Genomic DNA, 21,215 nt, shown 5'->3' with positions numbered 1-21,215 from the left:
TTAAAAAATGGAAAATTGCTTGGTATTTCTGCATCACTTCTGGCTTCTTTTTCAAGTTGGGAATCCTGCATCTTCCTTTCAGTGCAAATACTGAGCCATGTTTACCTGAAGGTGAGATCAGGCAGATTCCCAATAAGAACCGTAAGTTGCCTTGCACTGCTCACAGTAATTCTTTATTAATGTGGTGGAAAGATTTGTATTTGCTAAGGTTTATGTGTTTAATTCAAGCTGGGTATCAGATCAGAGACCAGAAACACTGACGTTGTTACTTCTGGACTTTACTGAGACAGTTTTGGGCAGTTCTGAGCAGCCTGCTGGCTCTTCTGCATAATTTAGCTGCCTGTAAGTGCAAAAGCGGCATTAGAAATAAAAAGTGAATTCACAGCAAAACCCATGAGTTAGGTTTACCAGTTCCAGTGGTCCAAATAGGAAATGCACCAACTCTGAAGCACTTGGGTTCTGGATGTGCTTTCTCAGTTTGGCCTGGAAAGATAAAGGAAAATCCAGTTTAATCCTAACCTGGTTTTGGCTCCTCTTCTGTGACATGGAGGGATTGTTGCTGACTGATATTTGCTAGATTTAATAATGCAGCCTGAAAATAAAGGGAACTGTTAACAGTGTTCTTGAAATCAGGAAAGAAAACTAAGTGACTGGGGAGTAGGAATCATTCAGTTTTCGATCATTTCTATTTTGTGTTCATTTCTAACAGCCTTTACTTTCAGAAGGGGTGGAGTACCTACTGTATTAAAAGTCAGTCCATTTGAAGCTATTTTGAGCAGAAACAGAAAACCTTGGTTTACTTTGAAAAACCTTAGGGAGGAAGGGCCAGGCCTGTAGCTTCTGACTCTTGCAAAGCTGAAAATGCCGTTAGTTGCTGGGAACGAATACAACAGAGCGAGTGTTTTGCCTTCTTCAGCAAGGTCTTGCCTGCAGCACCTGGAGCTGCCCTGGACCCTGGGATGTGTGGCGTTTGGAGGAGTCGCTGCTGGAATGGAGGAATGAATGCTTCGGGTTACCTGGCTGTAAGAACTGAGCTGAGCTGTGGTGAGAAACCGCTTCAAGTTGTGCTTCCTTTCTACTGTATTTTGTGTCCTGTGCTATTGGCATTGCTGCAATGGAAAACAGCCCCCTTCCCCTTCCGAAACGCGAGGCCTAGTCATTTCAAATGCTGGTGATTAAACATTAACGCAGAGCGGAAAGCGTGAAATAATTGATGGCAACGAGGCGCCTAAAGGAAGCGGCACTTCGCAAGGACGCAGGCACGGGGCATGTGACAGCGTGGGGCAGATATGCCGCTGCTCCACTGCTGATTCCGCCCTCGCCTTCTTACATTCCCCAGCCTCTCGCCTCCTCTTTGTGGGTTTGTGGACCAAGGCTGGATTGCAGGGAGAGCCAGAGCACGTGGCTGAATTTCCTACATGTTAGTTCCTGCGCTGCTCTCAGGGGAGCAGCTGCAATGCTGAGCTTGGCGGGGCACTTGTGGCTGTGTTACACAACTGGCACAGCGGCTGGTGTGGGACACCAGCCCCAACGTGCCATGCCTAAGGGTTTGGCTGACCACACCAGCCCCGCTGTATCCATCTCGGCTGTGCCAGCAGTCAGAAAGGGCTGGGGTGCAGCAGCCATCATTTCTTGACGCTTGGAGAATCCTCAGCTGCCTCTGCAGAGCAGCCTTTGCATCGGGCTGTGGATGCGTGGCATGGCCCTAGCAGGGCACCTGATCGGTTTGTGTGGGAGCAGTTGTTGCTGGCCAAAGCTGCCACCTCCAAGACTCAGTTCCGGTCCTGAGCGAGCAAAAATGTGTGAATGCTCACTTCTAAAGGAAAAGGTTGCAGCTCAGTGTCCTGCCTTAGGCTTGTTTACAGTCTCTGTGGTTTCCTTACTAATAACGTCTCAGGAAGGATCTTGTTCACTGGGCAAGTTCGGTCAGAGCTGACAATCTCCTTCTGGCTCATTACCCTCCTGGTCTCACACACTTAACTAAGCAGAGCTGGGAACATGTCTGTGCTCCAGCTTTTCATCCCCTTCTTGACATCTCCCAGTGCAGCTCCTCCAGGGGAGAAACAGTGGAGGATCCAGAAACCTCGGGGCAATGAGGGACATCAGTTATGGATAACCAGACACTTTTCAGGACCCTGGCTGAGCAGCTTCACTGCTGCTCTTTAGACAGGATCAGGAGAGAACAATTTAAAGTAGATAAGACTTTTTTTTTTCTTTTTTTTTTTTTTAATATTTACAGCTCTGGTTTGTGCCTCAGAAGGATAGCAGGGACTAGAACTCTCACAAAATTACGCAGATTTTCAAAGGCCACAAGCAAAAACGAGTATCATGAGTGGAGATGCCTGTATAAGCCTTTGCACAGCTGTCAGCACAGCAGGCACACTGGTTCTTGAATCTGCAAGCCCATGACTTCACAAGTGCTCTAAGCCAGGATTGCATCAGAAGGGAGCTGCGGGCACTGCAGGGCCCCAGCTGCTCAGTCCCTCCTGCGCTGCCGTTCCCTGAGGGAACGTGCACTCTGCAGCTGCAGGGTGAGCCTGGCTAGGGAACTGGTCTGACTTTAGCATTGCCAAAAGAAATTGGTTGGTTTTCACGTGTATGACCTCTTCAGCCACGTGCCGGGGCACAATTGCTTGGCCTGGCATAGAGAGAAAGGAGGCACAGGGAGATGGAGAGGAATAGTTGGCTCCTTCCAGCAGCACAGCTGCACCTCAGCTCACAGCATTTGTGGAATGGGTCCTAGGGCCTGCTGCGTGGGCACCACGGTGCTGGCTTTTCACAGGCAGCAGGAAGGCGCGTGCATTTTTCAGACGTGGACTTTAGGCTTCTAGTTTCAGTTTAACAACTTGGCCCAAGAAACCTGCACAAGCCTCGCACAATGTTTGGTTTGTGGTTGATTCTGGCAGAGGAATCTGGAATTCACACCTTTGTCCCTTGACAGTGTTTTTCAGTACAAATTTCGCTTCAAATGCTTAGTACGGCAATATATGGGAAACAGCCCTACCCCTGCATAAGACAAAAATATCCTCTGTCTTACCAAGAGGTTAAAAGCCAATTTGGTTTTCTGGAAGCAGTCGATGAACTCAGCCTCGTTCGGGGGTCTTGCTCGAAGAGTCAGCACGCCCTCTTTTATGAGAAGGTGGAGAGAAAGGCACTTTAATTAGTGTCCCCTTCCAGAGAGGGGTTCGTCTTGCTGGCATGCAGAAGAGACAGCAATAACAGGTATGGAGACTAGAACTACTAAAAATCAAGGGTTTGAGAATAGTCAGATGTCTTTCTCTGTGCTGGAGGCTTCACAAGGCTCTGTGTGCTCTATACTAGATCCCCAGTGACCAGCAGGACCTCCCAGACTGTTCTATCTGCTGTCGGGTCCATAGCAGCGCTGCTGCACAGACCTGCCCTTGCTAAGGTGTGAACTGAGCTTTCATCCCAACCTTCACCTGTGCCCCCACATTCCCCATTTGTTGTAGCTGCTGCACTGTACCTGCTGGCCCTTTCTTCTTGTTCTTCTTCCCTTTCTTCCTTTGATTGAGCTGTTTGAATGCCTCTGCAGCCTTCTGAAGCCTGGCGACAAACACTTCGATATCATCCAGAGTGCAGTTCAGGATTTGCTGTGAGGACAGAAATGCAATGAACCCAGGTGGAAAAAGCCAAAACTGCACACAGCCAGGAAGCCTGAATCCCCGAGTGCCTCGATCTGTGCCCGCTTCATTTCCCGGAAGAATGCGCAGGAATGGGGAATCCAGGCATGAAATTAATCTGGATTCATCGCTTTCCATACACAAAGCTGTGCCCGTTTTGTGTGCTGTACTTGCCAATGTAATAACTGAGCACTGGCTGATGGACATCTGGAGAATAACCCCAAGAGTAGACTATGGATCAGGGAGAAGCAGACCTTCTAAAATCAGCACAGTTACCTCAGGTCGAAGGAGATTGCACCTAACCAGTGATGGAGCTTTGCTTTTGCTCCCCTTATCTTTCTAAGCAGTAGGTATCAGCTGAACAATGACTGAACTATGCATAAAATGCTTGGTGGTGGAGGAGGAGCCCCTTGCTTCCTTCCTCTCTTCCCCCATCCCTTCCGCCTATTGACTGTGCACTGTTCTTGCTACCAACCGTTTCTTTTTCAATCTTCTGTGCTAAGATGATTCGGGACTCTTCATGGTCCTGGGAGGCAGAGCCTCGTCGTTCATAGTCTGCAAACAAGGAAAGGGAGAGAAAAATATTTTTACCATCAAAGGTTGAAGATGGACTCCATTAAATGCAGGGACCAATGGGATGGTCGCTTCTGGCTGGGTTTGTTCATTCCTTTATTTTGAAAGCACCTCAGAAGACCGCAAAGGTGATCAAAGTTGCCAATTAAACCTTCCAAGTGTCACAGCAGCTGTCCCCAGCCTTGTGTGTCAGTATGCTGCATGTTTTCAGACACCAGCACTGGATGAATGGTGAGGAGCAGCCAGCTGCTGGTACAGGCAGAGACCTGCACGCCCAGGTCCCAGCGGCTGCCAGTCACTGACTCCTTTGCCTTTGACGCATTAAGCTGCCTTACACCTGCCAAGGAGCTGCCCCTTGCACTGCTGAGCACTCCACAGGTACGTCACGTGGGGTCAGAGCGGCTCCAACCCTCTCCTCTAACCCCCTGCTCCCTGCAGGAGCCTTGCTTGTGGCAGGGATGCCAGCTCAGCTAGCTGCCCATCAAGAAAGAAGAAATAAGACCTGGAGAGGAATGCAATGGCCCCTTGCTAGAAAACAGCACACCAGGAATTCTGCATGATTGATATTTAGGCAGGCCCAGGCGAAAAACAGCATTTTTCTACAAACTCATGTGCAATGTCTCAAGTGTTTTTAATCACTATTAAAAAAACTCGCAAAAATAAAAACCACAGGTACCTCCCAGCTTCCAGAAGGCAGACACTCAGTGGGACAGCAATATTTCAGCGTGAGCACTTGCTCAGGCGGCCTCTTGTGACAACAATAATGTGTCAGCTCAGTGAAATGGGCTCTGAAAAGGCCAGCACAGCTAATGTTCGGGCAGCGGGATATATCAAGTGGGAGAATTGGGGAGGCAGTTCTGCAGAGGGCTGGGGAAATTGTACGTCATCTTTAGGCATTAAGATGAGATGATTAATTTTGACAGGTTTTGTAGAAAAAGCAGTAAGGCACGTTTCAAAGGAGAAATGATCCCAGCAAACAGGCATCATTCAAAGCTTTCTCCTGACTCCTGCTTTTGTGCCGGGCTCTCTTTTCTCAGATCCAGACATCCTGCCTGAGTAAATGCCCAGCTGTGCTGGTGGGAGCAATAGACTTAAACCTTTATGTTAAGCCTACTGGGAGGGCAGGGTTAAGGGTGGCTGTTACACGGAAAACTGCTGTGCATCAGAATATAGATGTTGAGAGATGATCCAGCTCTGAAATAGAAATCTGATTTTCATTATGCAAAGCTGGACCTAAAATAGGCTCTTCATTCAAGAGGCTGGATCATCTGCTTGGCTTCAGTTCTCAGCCGAGGGAAATGAGTGTTTGCTCTCCTCAACTGGTATTCAGAGTTTCTTACTGTACCCTGCTTATAGATTTTCCTTGAGCCTAGAAATTAATCCCAAGAGAAGCTGGTACAATTGGCAGTGGTAAGAAAGGGTTAGAGTTTGCTGGTCATTTTAGTCAATCTGAGCTTTATTTCAGAGAAGGAGTTTATTTCTGTTACTGGGAACTTCTTTATCCAAAGAGAACTACAAGTTTTCTCCAGACAGCTCAAACTGGGATGAAGTTGGGATGGTTTTGGAGTATGGGGTAAGTTCAGATCTGCCTTTTTACCCTCCACTCTGGTATTCGTGCAAACCACCTGACTTCTGTGGGTGAAATCTTGGTTCTTGTGAAGTCAGTAGGGCCAGGGATGTGCCTTTCTGGCCAGATCTGTCTTGTCTGTACGTTTTAAGATCAGCAGTGCCTGGTCCAAGCCTCATGCGATTGCTGTTTGGTAACAGCGTGTCACCTCTTTTGGGAATTTCAGTGTCTTTACTGTTGCTTCATAACATAGTGAAAAGACACTGGGCAGCGATGCTGGGGGTGAAATGACCACAGGCTGTTTCAGGAGGGTGGGCTGCCCAGGCTAACGAGCTGCCATCCTCAGGACAGACCCGCTGAGCTCTCCCAGTACCTGGTTCATACTGGGAAGGGGGTGCCACCCGGTTCCTGTTCATCGCTGGCCCTCGCATGTCGTGCTGGATCGGGATGGGAGCCGGCCCTTGTGGCGGTGGGAGGATAGACTGTCTCTGCCTGATCTTTTCTTGGTTTGCTCTGCAAGGCAAACAACAGAGAACAACCCCTGTCAGAGGCTGACGATCCTATTTCCAAGAGAGCAGTGTGCGAATGCACTAGCCTGAGCAGGGGTACGTGCTCGGGGTGATGCTGTGTGCTCTGGCTGCCTTTCCCCCGTGCCCTGAGGCTTGCAGGTTTGGGAGGGGTGGCTGTGAGGGGACAGCAAGCGTCTTTGGGTAAGGAGAGCTGCAGCACCTGACTGGTTTAAATGGAGCTTGCAGCGTGTGGTCTGGAAGGCCTGTTCTTCCAGCGCACACCAGCTGGTAGCCGTGTAGGGCTGTTTCGGCTGGTGCTTTAGAGCAGGGAGTGTCTGTGAGGCTGGTGAGATTCCTTGCACAGAGTCAGCAGCACAAACCATTGGGGGGGGTATATCACAGCAGCCAGGAGGCCTGCTTTGAAGTCTGTCAGCAGAAGAGTTCCCTCGGAGTGATTTGCTTCAGGGTGTAAAATCTCCTAGGGGTGGTTTATGTGAGATGGAGACTCCGTTCCCAGGCATGTAAACCAAGGATATATTTTGAGCAAGGAAATGCAAAGAACAGCCAAAATTCATATCCTTTTTGTAAATAGCAGCGAACCTCAGCTAAGCCCGCACGAGTGAGCTTCTTGTCTGGGTCCTCTTGAAGAGGGAGGCTGGCCTGGCAGTCACTGCACTCTGAGTGTTCTCTGCAAGGGATGTGATTTGGGGGATTTTGTTACTCCCAGCTCTACCCTGTAGTACTTACTTAAGCGTCTGTGGTCTTACTTTCTTCCCATGCTTGTGGTCTGCCAGGGCGCTTTCTATGTCTTCATGGACCATCTCCGCCTTAAAGATAAAACAGGGATGTTTTACTAAAGGGCTGTGCTTTGGCAAATTTGAATTGAAGGCTCCAAGTGGGCAAAGGAAGAAATGGCTGGCAGAGAGCTAGGAGCATATCTCATTCTGTTACCCGATTGCTTGGCTGTGGTGTAAGCTGCACAAGACTGGCAGTGTTGGGGAGGCAGGAGCCTTGAGAGGTTAATGTGAAGGCATCGATACCTGGGCAGGCCTCTAGGGCATCTCATGGCTTCCTCTGCTGTCAGAGCCTGGAAAAGTCTGGCAGGGGGTCAAGCAGCGAGTGCCTGTGCAGCACAAGGTGCAGTCGGATGCTGTGCTGCTGGGATGGCCGTGCCTGAAGGCACTGCTGCCACGAGTGGGAGAGATGGCTTAGGATGGACCTCTTCCTTTGGGAAAGCCAGCTGCAGGCCACAGTAGCCCCATCTCACAGCACACCCCACTCGCATCCCGCTGGCAAGGAGGGCTCTGCTCACCTCCACCTCGTCGCAGTTGAAGAAGTGGATGTCAGGTTTGTGCTGCTCCGAATCCTGGCACACCAGGAGGAGGATGGAGGAATAGCGCATCTGATTCAGCACCGTCTGGCAGTGCTGGACTGTCGGCAGCGGGAAGTCCTCCAGCTCCTCCTGGAAAGGAAGAAAGAAGAGGCTGGGCAACGGGGATCTCTTGAACTCCTGGGATCCCTTCTTAAGGAGAGAGACCTGACAGAGCTTGTGCTTCTCAGCAGGGTTTTGCTGGGCTCTTCAAATACTCATGTGGCAGTCTGCAAAGGGGCAGTGGCTTGGGACTACGTAGGACCAGGAAAGAGGTGGATGGAAAACAGAACTCTTGTTCTCCTGAGTTCCTGAATATGGGGACCCAGTGGGAGACTTGAACAACTTGAGCTCTCTTGCTCACTGTCATCTTACTGGTGTGCTTTACCTGCCCCAGTATCATGCATCCCAGCATCCCAGCGGAGAGATGCTTTCAGGGTAAGGGCAGCGAGGAGTCTGCCCTTCCATTGACTCTTGGATGACCTTGGGCAAATCTTTTTTAGTTTCTCCCTGCTAAACTTAGCGCAGTACCCCCCTTCTCCTTCTGTCTGGCTGCTCTTTCCCATCAGATTAGGTGCCCTGTGCGCACGTACATGTATTGCTATCAAAATGGGGCACTGTTCTCAAGCAAGGGACCCTGCGTGTTATTCTAATACCATTAACAGGTCCTTCCCTTTCTGCTCATGCTATATGCAGGTCTCTGTGGACCTGTAAATCTGCATCACTCCCACAGAAAGCAGTTTTACTGTTTGCCTGGAGCACAGCTCAAGGTATCTTCCATCTGGAGTCTCTGTGCTCTGGAGCCATGAATAAATCAGCCCACACCTGCCTGCCCTTTGAATTACAGTCAGCCAGCCCCTGCATACCCCGGAGTGGATTTTGGTAGCGATCCCCCCTTGTTTGGGTTCCTCACAAATGGCTCCCCAAAGCAGAAGGGGAAGAGGATACTGCACGCCCCAGGTTAACCTGCGCCCTCACAGAGCGCTCTGGGTACCTGCGACTCGCAGTCGAGCAGGCGGATGGACTTGTCGTTCACTTGCAGCAGCATCTCCTGCGTCCAGATCTTCTCTTTAGAGTTGAGCAGTATGAGTTTTCGGATGGCGTCATCCACCGTCACGATGGACTCGCTCTTGTCCATGATGAAGGTGGCCAAGTGCTGAAGGTGGGAGGGAAAGAGGAGAAAACAGGTGAAAAAGCTTTGATGCTGCTTGTGTCATAAATCACTGGTGAAACCATCTCTAGAGGTTTGGGCTGTTTGTTCTTTATTGCACGGGCACGGAAGAGTCACTGTGGAACGTGTTCGTTCTGGTTATTAGTACCAGGCCGTTCACAGTGGTGAAAGATTAGAGTTTTGTAACACAGCAAAGGTTTTCATAACGAGTTTCACTGCTTGCATATTTATCTCATCGTATGCCAATTCTAGCAGCTCTGGCCGCCATCCAGCGTGCATGTTTGCAAGTGCTTTGCACAAACGAGTCAGTCCCCTGGCTTTTCTGAAACCGCAAGACAGCTCCAAGCCTGACAGCTGACTCCGCTCCAGCCTTTCAATCCCCTCATGCTGCTTTCCCACCAAAATCACTCAAATCAGCTCTCGTGGGAGTGAAAAGGGGCCTCTCTGACTGTATAAAGGAGTATTTTGGTACTTGCCTCTGTCCTGCACTGTGGCTTTGCTAGATTACCCTGGTCTTCCTCCCTCCCTCCACCTGCCCCATAGACCTGGCCTGGGGCTCTTCCCACTTCCAGCCTGATTTCCATGCTGCCCTCCCCTCTTGTGCTGGCTGATGTGTGCTGAGATGGTCATGTCCCAGACATGACTGCACTCGCATGCTTTCCCAGCCCTGCCCTGTGTCCTGAAGCGTGCAACGCTCCAAGCATTGCACTTGGCACCGTTCAGTTTATGAAGAGTCCGTGTAACCGAGCTGCACCTGCAGGCTTTTCACTGCTTGTGGGGCTCCACGTGAAGGGAGTGCTCGGCAGGGCCGGGCAGGGAGGCAGTTACAGAAAGACGTGTCTGCTGCATCCAAACGGTGCACACGTGCCCCCAGCAGTGGGCGAAGGCCCCTCCAGAAATCCAGGTAACTAATTTCTCTCCTCTCTGATCAACAGCTCACGGTGCTGCTGGCCAGCTGGTGAGAGCAAGTGGTGCTCTCCGCAGATGGGGAGAGCGTGCTCTGCCAGCAGAGGGGACTGCAAGGCAGGAGAAGCCAGCTCAGAGCAGCCGGGTTATCTGTGCCTGTTGTCCCCATGTCAGTGACAGCACGGTCAGGCCACGTGTTCGGGTGACATCAGGGAACGGGAAGTACTGGGGAAGCAGAGGGAAACGGTCCCATTTCACCTTGTTCCCTGTGCTGCTCTGCTATGTTCCTGGCAGTGAGATAGGAAGGAGAACGTGCCGGAGTGGGAAAGCAGCTGAAAGTTTTCCCTGTTGTAACCAACTTCCTCCAGGAGAGGAAGGCGGGAGTTTTTCGGAAGGGCACATTACAGGCCTGATCAACACATCCTGCTGATGTTGGGGGCCTCTTGCTGCCAGCAGGCTTATCAGGACAGTTACTGGCTCCGTCTCTCTTCCCTGGAATCTCTCTCATTCAGCCAATTCCCCCCACATCCCAATTCCCCTTCTTAATAGTATTAGGGTCACTGACATGCTGCTGCTGAGTCAGGCTAGTTAGCAGAAGTGCAGTGGTGCTGTAACTGCTCTGGCAGAAAGACCTGTGCCTTCTCCCAGTGATCACATAACAGGTTTAGGGCTCAGGCAGTTTCTTTCTGGTGCTTTTTGCTACAGTGGTGCTGTAGCAAGGGTCAGGGTCCAGACAGTGCAGAAACACAGTCTGTGTCCAAGAAGACTGGCGAGCAAGAGCTGCAAAATGCAAGAAGAGAACGAAAAAGAGCTGGGGGGAAATGTGTCTGTTCCCGGTACCAGCCTCAGCTCCTTGTGGTTAATGTCCACAATAGGCAGGTGTCTCAAAGAGCAGCAAAGGAGGAAGAGAGCAGTGCTCTGGGGAGGAAGTCCCTTCTACCTGTAAAAACCCAGGCTGAGTCTTTAAGCATGACATTCGGCAGTGGGCATTAGGGGTGGAGAGAATTTGTGGTGACCAATTTGTTGTTCAGGTGGTTGTTGGATAATTTGCGATGAATGGATAGACCAGAGAAGAGGATAAACACTTCAGAGGTTAAGTGAAGACCCAGTTCTGTGCTCATAAAGCAAAGGTATGGGGTGAGGCACTATCTAAATAAAATTCCTGGCAGGTATTTGAGCAGCTCCACCGAAAGCTGAGATTAGCCGTCCAATCAGATATGAAGAACATGCTTGGGTATGTGTTACTGTAATTGTAAAATGCTGCATGAAAAGGTATTTGCAAAGTCAATATTATCCACGCAGAGGTGACAAACCCTCTGCCTGCGGAGCAGTGAAAGGAATTGGTTTATACCTGCTGACAGGAATCTTATCTGCTGTATTATTTTAACTGCCAGGTTTACAATCTTCATAAATTCCTTTGTTATTTACTGTTAAGTTAATTTTCGTGGAAACGAAAGCTACTTGTCTGACTAGGACTCATTAGAATATTTTTTCCTTTCCATTTTCTGTAGATACTGGTGGACCGAGCGGGGACAGAAGCTGGTTCTTACCTTTATCCCACTAAAAACCCCTTTCATCCAGACAGAGATTCAAATATGGTAATTTTTATAAGAATGGGCAATGATTTTCTCCACTTTTAAACTTTGATCAGCTTATAGATTACTTTAAGGGTGTAAAATGCCTCATATAAGGAAACCTCTTCCTGCCTCACTGCTTGCCACTGAAGTCCTGTTTGTCTTGGTCAAAGTTCAAGGTAGAAACTCACAAATGAGTGGCATATGGCATAATTAATAAAGAATTAATGTACGTGTCACTGTTTAAAGTCCCTTCTCTGACTCCACAAGTGACTTTATTTGTTAGGACTTGCTGATGGGGATGGCTGGCCAGGCCACTGATGGGGTGGATTGAGTTAGTATCTCAGGTGGAAGCCAGGGCCTCCTTCCAAACGAGTGTTTTTAAAAGTCAAAGTTTCATTGTAGGCAAATGAGCAGCTCCCTTTATTTTTAACTGTGTTCTTAAGCTCTCTGCTGGACTGGGGCCTTAAATCAGAGAAGAGAGGACCCTATCTACTAAACATGAACCTCATGAACTGTTTTCCCCTCTTGCCTTGCCAGGTTTTCAGTGACAAATGGCCCAGCTGGGCAGAGTTCCCGTGGTACGGAGGCTGCTGGCTGGCAGCGGCACGTTGCGTTCCAGGCATCACCAGGCCCCGGGCAGCCAGGCCGGCTCCTCTCATTAAGTGGATGTCTGTGACACTGGGGGATGAATTTGGCTGAATGCCTGTCATGGCTGAAGGGTTTTGAATTACTTGAGAGGACAGAGTAGCTGAGGGAGAGCTGAAAGATGATAGTCAATGTGGTCAGTGTTTTCTGGGCAGGTGAGTTCCTGTAACCACTGTGGAACAGTGTTTTTAATCTGTCTGTCAAGAAGGGTTTGAAGGACAGAGAAACAAGCGGGACAGCAGCTCCCACTACTCTCCTTCAAATGCAGAGGAGGGAGAGGACCACAGCCTCTCCGTTTCCTGTTTCCTCTTACTGAATTTCCCTTGTCTTTTTAACGTATTTTTTCTGTTCTCCACCCCCCAATTACTAAACGTTTTAATTTGCTGAATCTTGATCGTTTGTATTTTTGATAGACGATGGATTTGCATGCCATTTTCAATTTAAATTTGAAGTAGAAAAGAGGTCCATCTGTAATTAAACCAAATTCATGTTCTTTAATTACTGCTTTTTGTCCTCGCTTCCTGTCAACCATTCCCCATCTGCTGGCTGTAATGACCATGTCCAGCCGAATGACTGGTTAGTGCTGGCTCACAACAAGCCTTGACCTCTTTGTCCCCAGACACTCATCCTCGACATAGCCCAGCAAAGGACAGGGGACACGGCAGTAACTTCTGAGCCTTTGGTACAGGCCAGCCATGCAGAAGCAGCAACCATTCCCTGTCTCTTCCCCCATCCCCAAAGCAGCCTGTCTAATAATGGAGTCTTTCCCACTCTTCAAGTTCAAATAAGTGTGAGGGATCCAAGCTAGGAACAGTCGTAGGGTCAGATAAGATGTGTAATGCAAGGTGGGAGAAGCCATCAAAGCCTCTGTTTTGCTATAGCATTTAAACACCACCCAGAATTGTGCCCTGGAAAACTGTAGCCTTGTGGAAGGATTTGTGAGCTATACCAGAATCTATTTGCATTGATTTTCAGACAGTGTCATACCATAATGGAACAACTGCTGCTCTTCAAAGGTAGGAGTTGGAGACGAGCAGCAGAGAAATAAAAGGAGCAGGAGAGCTGATATTACTTTTAGAAAGAGCAGGCAGTATGTGAGAGGAGAGAAAGGGATCCAGTCCAGCCCGAAGCCTCTGACTCGTAGGAAGGAGTGAGGTCAGTCTTTGGAGAGGAATCATCTCAGGACTTCTGCTGCTCTCCTGCAGTTTGCTCTCCTTTAGTCCTTTAGTTTGTCTCCTCAAAGCATCTTTGGTGAACAAACTCCTGTGCTTCACCTACATATGCTCTTTCCTTTCATCCCTCTTTGTCACAAAGGAATCCGAGAGGCCCCGAGGATCCCAGCTTCAGCAGTGTGTTCCATGGATGGAGAGGACTTGTGTGGTCTCAGCCACTTGCTCCAGGCTGGCTGGGTGTCCCACAGCACAAGGAGGGGAATTACAGTGGGTGGCTGTCTGCAGGCATGCCCTGCAGTACAGGAGCTAGAAATTACAACCCCTTGGAGGGAAGCTCAGGAGGCAAATTTATCTACATGCAGGAGCTGGGAAAAAGAAATAGGGCAACGGGGAAGTCCCACCTCCCTTAAGGAAGAATGAAACAACTTTGCTGTTTGCCTCTCCCAGGGTGTGGAGAGCAACACTTGTGTATTGTAAGAAGGTTCCCAGCTGGTCTTTGACCTAATAAACTCCAGGACAAATGAAATACATTTTATTATCAGCATCTATCACTGACGTAGGCCTCTCAGTCCCATAAAATTTCATTGCATACTCACCTGTACATGGTACTGTGAAGTCTCATGCATAATGATATTGGAGTTGGAGTATTTTTTCCTTTGTTCTGAAAAAAAAAAGACAACAAGCTTTCGGTTGAATGGCTGTTTATTGGTATATTAGGGAGAATTATAGTTCTCATGATGGGGGTGCTACTCTCTGAGCTTCCAGTTTCAATCAGTGTTGAGAATCAAGGACATCAACTTTTGTCTCAAGGATTGGCAAATTAGGTGTGTAGGATGCACATTTAAGTTGTATCCCTTAATGTTGCTGCTAATTTGATTCCAGCACTGTTTGTAGAGGAAGTGAAATCTTGTGTACAGGGAAGCCTCAGACAACAAATGACAAGGGGCACTCGTGGAAGAGGGCTGGGAAGAAGAGGAACAACCTTAGCAGGCTGGCACAGGGCTATGACGTGCATGTGGCAAGAAGAAAAATCCAACAACAACTCTCCAGTTTGGACACAACAGCCCTTTTAAATGTCCTCCAGAAGGAACCCTCTGCACCGCTGTGACGTTGCTGGTTTGATTTCTTACATTTCCTGGCAAGGCACAGTGTAGGGCTGATAGGAAGGGCTGTAAGGATCAAGGCCAGCCAGTCAGAGCCTGGCTTTCTTGAACAATATTTTTATGAGGCAACAAATCTTTATTACTTCCTGCATTTCTCACTGGAAAGCAGCACTAAGAGCAACTGGAAAAAAAAAATATATTGCTTGGATTTTCATGAGGCTATGGAATATAATCCTATAAGAATTTGCCCTGTCAGGTTTTACTCATAAATTAATTGGTATGTGTCCAGTGAGTCCATATATATACTTTGTGTACATAGTAGAGGAATAACTACCAGGTCTCAAGTCTCAGAGTGATTTGCGACTAACCAAACTGAAAACATCTTCCTCACCAGCAGAGGACATCCTCTGATCCCTGGTTTGCTTAGCAAATGTAATTGTCATTTTATATGTTTTCACCCATCCTAAGCTGGAAATAGCCTGTGTTATAATATCCTGTCCTCTGCAGCAATAGTCACAACCAAGAGGATTTCATGGCACAGCAAACACTGGGGCTGCTTCTGTTTTAAATAAATATATATCATTCTTAGTTTATTTGTGGTTTACTTCAAAGCTCTCTTTAATGCCTTCTCTAGGATTTTGGCTTCTCTATTTTTTCCCTTTCCCTGTAAACACGGAACATGTGGTCTCATTTTACAAATTTCATATTTAGAGAGACTGGCACCCAGAAAAAGAATATCCTCATAGAAACTCATTTGGTAATTTGAACTCAGTTTCTAAACTATCTATCTATCTATCTATCTATCTATCTATCTCTTTTGGTGAAGTGGTGCAAGACCCAGGTAAAACCTCCCAACATGTTTCTTTGGTTTATATTTTTAGCAGCAAGCCACGTTTTGATTGAAAAGCATTCCCCAGAGACTTACAAGACATTCTGGTAATATGCACCCAAGGCTCGAGCAGCTCTCCCTGAACCCGGCCGCCGTCAGCAGGGATGCAGCAAAATGGCTGCGGGATGGGTGCCCATCACAACGCAAGGAGGAAGAGTGGTGAGTGTGGGTGATAAAATCAAAAGAAGAGCAGAAGGGAGCGGCACCTGGTCTGCTTCTGTGCTGTTTGAGGAATTGTTAGAAGCTGCCTTCTTTTTTTTCTTTTTTTTTTAAGGTGCCTAAGTGCATCTTATCGTGGCTGCTGTGGGAGGGACAGTGACAGCGGGACAGGAGGGCAGAGGCACAACAGGGCACCGGCATACGGGAAAGCTGTCACACTCAGTGCAGGCAGTGCCTCTGGCAGCCTTTGCGTTCTCTCCTGGCTACATCCCAACAAAAGTACTCTCTGTCCACTTTGCCCCAGGAAAGCACAGTCTCCTGGTTGCTCCTAAACCGTGGAGTCATTTGCTACAAGTCTACCAAGCCTGTCCTTTACATCTGCTCCAGAACCACCAGGAGCCACAGAGACTCCTGGAAGTGGGCAAGTGGCTGGGAAGTAATTAGGCCAACACTTAACGAGTGTTCTCCTTTAAACCTTGTATGTGGGAAAGCACTTGGAGGGAGTAACTGCAGTGAACAGAGCATGCTGCTGTTACAAGAGCAGAAAACCCGAAAGCATCAATCAGGAGCTTTAGCTTAGTCCTGGGGGGCTCCTAGCATTCAATTCTCAACAGAATTGCTTATATTTAATCCACCTGCCAGCAGATCCTGTGCAAATGGAGGGGAAACTGGCCCAAATCTGCTACTCATCTTTCCTGGAGAGTTGACAGGAGTTAAAATATCTAATAGGCAAGTGCTTTCTTGGCACCGATTGCCAGGATTTCTACAAACAAGCCACACATCCTTCCTGAGGAGTGTGTGTGCCCCCACGTGTAACATGCAGTTACATGCCTTGGTTTTCCTGCCTAGAACTAGATGTGATTTCGAGCCAGCTCACCCATGAGTGCTCTTGTTCCAGCTTACTTCGATTCAGCTCACACCAAGTGGGAATTTGGGGTTTCTCTGACTGTCCTAACATGAGAGGGCTGGCAGGGAGGGCAGTTACAAACTGGTCGAACAAGCTCAAATCTCTCAAGTATATTACACTGCTGGTCTTGTGCAGCGTTTTACTGCTCAGCGCTGTCACCCTGTGACTGCTCTGCTTTGGTCAGACACAAGGGGTGGTGGAGCTGGGATCAGGCCCTGGGACAAGTGCATGTCCGCAGCACGCTCTTGCTTTGAGTTCCACCCCTTTAGCGTGAACCTTTTCCCCTGGCCTCTTTTGCACCTCTGTTATGTTTTTATTTCTGCTTGACTTCCATCGAGACAGCAGGGAGGATGAACACGTTTCAGAGCTCAGCTAGGGCTCTGCAGGCTCTGCCAGCAGGTGTCTCTCCAGAACAAGCGCTGGCCTGAAGGGTTGCTTTTTGTGGGATTTAACTTGGGATTTTCATCTTTCTCTGGTGAAACAAAAGTTTCCAGCACAGAAGAGCTTTTAAACTGAGCCCCTCGTGGTACTTCTGCAAAGACACAGCGCTGAGCAGTGGTAGCAAAACTGCCTGCAGATGCAGGAACATCTTAATCATACAAAGAGGGGCCCGGAGAGGACAGAAATGAAAAGGGATGCTGGTGCTTTTGTTTGAAGCCTGGCAAGGGTTGATAGCAACAGATTTCTAACCCTTTTTATTTTCAAGCCTGAGAGGTGTCTCATCAGCTTGGCAGGACACCCGTGTACTTTGTACCTTCACAGAATCACACAGAACCACAGAATGGCTTGGATTGGAAGGGACCTTAAAGATCATCAAATTCCAACCCCCAGTAGCCCAGGCCTGGACACCCCCCACCAGACCAGGTTGCTCCTAGCCCCATCCAACCCGGCCTTGAAGACTTCCAGGGCTGGGGCACCCACAAATTCTCTGGGCAGCCTTGTACCTCTGTGCCTGTCACTGAAAACACAGTAGCGTGCTTTCCCTCCACAGCTAAGTCCTGGTAGCATTGAAGTGGCTGCTGAGCACAGGTAGAAACGATTTCTCAGAGGGCACGCTGGCTTAGGCGTCGGCCGAGGCTCCAGGTCTCCAGGCCAGAGCCTTTACACTGCGACCGCCGAGCCAGAGGCAGGGTGAGGGCAGCCTGGCGGGGAAGGACCTCAGACACCCAGCACAGCTCCCTGCTCAGCCCTTAGCTCCCAGAGTGACCTTGAGGAAATGAATTAATATTTCAGCACGGCCACTTCCCACCTTAGGCTCACATTGAAGGGTCAATGGCACTTCGTTTGCCGTACGTTTTAATTGCAGTCTGCTCTACTTCAAATGTGGGGCAAGGTCTGGAACAGGGCACACAGCAACACACATCCGCAGGGAGTTGTGTCTCATGTGAGTAACTTTTTTCTCTCAGTAACCTCAATTTCCTCACCAAGCATTTCTGATGTACATCGATGACACTAATGGAAATGAGAACACCCCATCTGTGTGGGATGGAGGCAAATTTGGACTTCAAGACATCCCATCCACTCCTTTTTAAAAGGGAGTGGAAAAAGACTGAAGCAGTCAGTCTGGAAACAAAGGATTTTTACTTTAGGACAGGAAACATCTTCAGCTCTGAAAGGAAGGGTGCTGAGCAGTGTCAAGAGCTGGTGGATACTGGGGAGATGGGGTTTACAGAGGGAGCCCAGCCACAGGTCCCTTCAGCCTTTTCCAGCCCTGGTGAGGGCCCTGTAGCCCGGTGCCAGTGCTGGGGTCCTGGAGCTCCCTCTCCACCAGCCTGTGAGCCAGAGTGGGCTGAGGGGGAGGCAGACAGGCGTTTCTGCCTGCTCCTGTTCGGGAGCAAGCACTGCCATCAGCCAGGATTCTCACATCCCTCCCACTAGGGGTCTGTGGCAAGGCCCAGTGCCAGGTGCTGCTGCAGAGCTGGAGCTGCACAAACCTGACAGCAAGAAATAAAATAAGGCATGGGTGGCGTGTGGTGGGGAAATGCAGAGGTTCCCACTCCCTCTGTTCATTCTCCCTGGGGGTATTGCCTTTAAGAGCCACAGAACTCGAACAATGTACCTCTATTTTGTCTCAGGATGCCATTCAAGTGACATCCCAGAAGCTGCCCAGGCAGAGGAAGGGGGTGTTTTCTCTTTCCTGTCCCTCACTTTAAGATGTCTGCTTCTTCCTTCTCCTGAAATCTCTCCGTGTTGGCTTCTACCTGGCCCCTATGCCCATGGAAAACTTTCCTTTCATGTTTCCTCCTAGTATCCTCAAAATAAAACTTCACAGCCTGAGAACAGCTGGGCTTTCCTGGGCAGCAGAGGTGCAAAACACTGAAATGTCCTTTTCTAGTGCTCAGTTTTGATTTAAATGCAGGAAGAAGTAAGGATCTGGGCTGTAAATGACAAAATAGGCAATCTTAGCTCACATCTGTTTGAGATGTGGAAGCTTTAAGAAATAGTTAGGGTGTTATTGGTATATTTACTTCAAAGAAGTGTGATGAAACACTGTAGGCCTTTCTCTGGACTCATCATTATTTGCCTTAGCTTAAACCTGGCTCTGGTCATGCTGGGCTGAAACAAATATGCCACACAGAGTGATGCCCACATGGAGACCTGTGGCTGTTTAACTCTGTGGATAATAGGAGATCCTTTATGTGAGCCAGATGAACTCCCTTTTCCAGAAAAGACATGAGAAAATAGGACACGTGTCTGAGCGGCTCCCACACTGCCCTTCTGCATAGCCTTGTCCTCCATCTCCTTAATTTTGTATGAATGAACACTGGCGCGCTAGCAGCAGTAGCAATTTCCTCCCAGTTTATCTGACACCTCTCATGCTAGAATACTTTGCATTTCTACAGCGTCTTGCAATGGAGAAGATCCGAGCATGGTAACGTTACCCAATCCATACCGCATCCCCAGGAGGCAGGGAATTTGCATAATCCCCATGTGATGAATAAGAGTTACAGGAATATAAAGACGGTTTTCCTGAGATCGGATGGCAGCTGCTGTCACAGCACAGACACCAGCGTGCACCTCTTTAAATGAGTCACCTCTCCCTTTAGAGGCAGCTGTGGTGGAGGGCTACTGGGATGCAACACAGGCTGGATTGCAAAGGGCATGAGAGCTCCAGGGCCATGGCACAAGTACAGCAAACATCTGAAGGTGATAAAAGCTGGCGTGAGACCCACAGTGACCACTGCTGTACTTTTTCCCTTCTGTCTGCCAAGAGAACCAAAGAGACGGGAAAACAATAGAGCTTTGTCCCTTGCTTTTGGTGTCTGGCAACAAAAAGCCCTCATAACGTGGGGATCATCATCAGGCCAGAGGTGGTGGGTACGACCCACTGCTGCAGCCTCGAAAACAATGACAAGTAATTCACAGTCGCGTCATGCTGAGCCTAAACATTTGCTATATGTCTGGCACAGACACTCTGGAAAGTTTTGAATGACTCAAGCACGGATGCCACGTGGGATATTCACACATGCAGAACTGTATTTCTTCATTAAATTGTCTCATCTCTTGCCTCGAGAGATTTGGTCCCATGAGCCCTAGGACACCCCTTTCAGGAAAAAAAGTGTAAATGATTCTGTAACTGAATTCAGTTCAGTCTTTTCCTAAGCAGCTAGCTTTCATCTGGACTCATACCCAGAGTTGTGGGAAAAACTGCAACGCCATTTTCTGAAGAATGTTATCTGTCACCAATATCTCACAGAAAAACAGCACTGCGGAAATGATGTTTCTCATTGGCACCAGTGGCCACATAAAGAAATGGAAAAAGCTGAGACCACTGCAGAGGTAACAAGGTGGATTTTGCCAACTCAGAATGGACTCAAAACTGGGTGCTGTGCTGAAAATCTAGTGGCAACACACAAAAGTCCTGGCTGGAATGGAGAGCATCTTGCTTGGGTTTACGTTGAGGAGTGGAAAGGATGAAAGACAGGAATTGCTGAGAAAGAAGGTACGATCAACTCACATCCTGGAGGAATGGGGTTATCGGCTTAGTCCAGGAAGTCAAAACACATCTTAAGTGCCAAGTCCCCTCCCCATTTCCATGCAACACCCTTTTTTCCAGGGGTTGAGACGTGGCTGTGAACACTCCCTTCAACCTGGCACATTGTGTGCACAACAGATCGCCTAGTGGGATAAATTCTGTCCAGTGGGTTAAAGTTGGTTAAACTCAACAGGGATTTTGAGTAGTACAGAGGAGGGCAGAAGGGCCTCAGGACTGCTGTAGCACTAAGTGTGACACGAAGCATTCCAGCAGTTTTGGGGGAATTTGAGCACTTTCCTCCTGCTGGCGGAGGGGGGACCGTGGTGCTCTGCTGACCCTCATGAGGGCTTACAGGTCAGTTACAGGCAGGGTCCCAAAGCTCAGCCCCGAGATGCCATTTCTGCCCTTCCGTTGCAATCTCATTTCTGCTATAAACAAAAACTCGCCCACGCTCTTGCTGTACGCCAGGGCCAAGTCACTTGTGGTGCAAACAGGTGCTGCTGTGACAAACGCAGCCGTTCGCACCAGCGTTGCGAAGGCCCCAGCCTGCGCTCTGTGCACAGCCTTCGCTGCTTAATTAGGGAGTTTTATCACCCAGGATCCTCCCTCATCCTCCCCGCATCTCCCCATATTTGTTTTCTGCTGTTGCTGGGTGGAAGGCTCTGTAGAAAATGTGGGGGACGGACAACTCATCAGTGAAGCAGTCTGTAGGGAACCAAGGAGTAATATCAGCCAAGTGAAACGCGATACGATATTGCCTTGTGGTGTCGTTGCTTCTGCCCTACATGCAGCCCACGCTTGCACAACCGTGGGGGAGCACAGCCACCTCTGGTGTGGGCGTGGGAGGGAGACTGCACAGAAAGTCTGTCCCCCTGTCCCTGCCGGGTCAGGTTTGGGAGATGGCTGGCGAACTGCCTCGCCGCAGGTCTCGGCCACCTTGTGCTGGCAAGATGAGAGTGCGGCAGCTGCAGAGCATCCGTCTCTGTAGGGGCTGGCACCACAGGGCAACAGGGACCACAGACCTAGAAAGGCTGTTATCCTACAAGGATTT

General features: G+C 49.0%; 1 protein-coding gene across 1 annotated transcript in view; it reads right to left on the bottom strand.

Moving 5' to 3' along the window:
• EPS8L2 (EPS8 like 2) overlaps positions 1-21,215 on the bottom strand; it is a 62,423-nt gene that overhangs the window by 11,502 nt on the left and 29,706 nt on the right. Inside the window, exons 4-12 of the mRNA XM_050711010.1 lie at positions 13,727-13,791; positions 8,654-8,815; positions 7,603-7,752; positions 7,038-7,117; positions 6,155-6,294; positions 4,117-4,196; positions 3,485-3,611; positions 3,038-3,126; positions 409-483 (exon numbers count right to left, since the gene is read on the bottom strand). Coding sequence (XP_050566967.1) covers positions 409-483; positions 3,038-3,126; positions 3,485-3,611; positions 4,117-4,196; positions 6,155-6,294; positions 7,038-7,117; positions 7,603-7,752; positions 8,654-8,815; positions 13,727-13,791 — 968 coding nt within the window. The remainder of the gene's footprint in view (positions 1-408; positions 484-3,037; positions 3,127-3,484; positions 3,612-4,116; positions 4,197-6,154; positions 6,295-7,037; positions 7,118-7,602; positions 7,753-8,653; positions 8,816-13,726; positions 13,792-21,215) is intronic.

Source organism: Cygnus atratus, chromosome 5, assembly GCF_013377495.2.
Source record: "Cygnus atratus isolate AKBS03 ecotype Queensland, Australia chromosome 5, CAtr_DNAZoo_HiC_assembly, whole genome shotgun sequence".
Classification (NCBI taxonomy): Eukaryota; Metazoa; Chordata; class Aves; order Anseriformes; family Anatidae; genus Cygnus; species Cygnus atratus.
The sequence above is the reverse complement of the archived record's forward strand: the minus strand, read 5'-3'. Positions and strand labels throughout refer to the sequence as shown.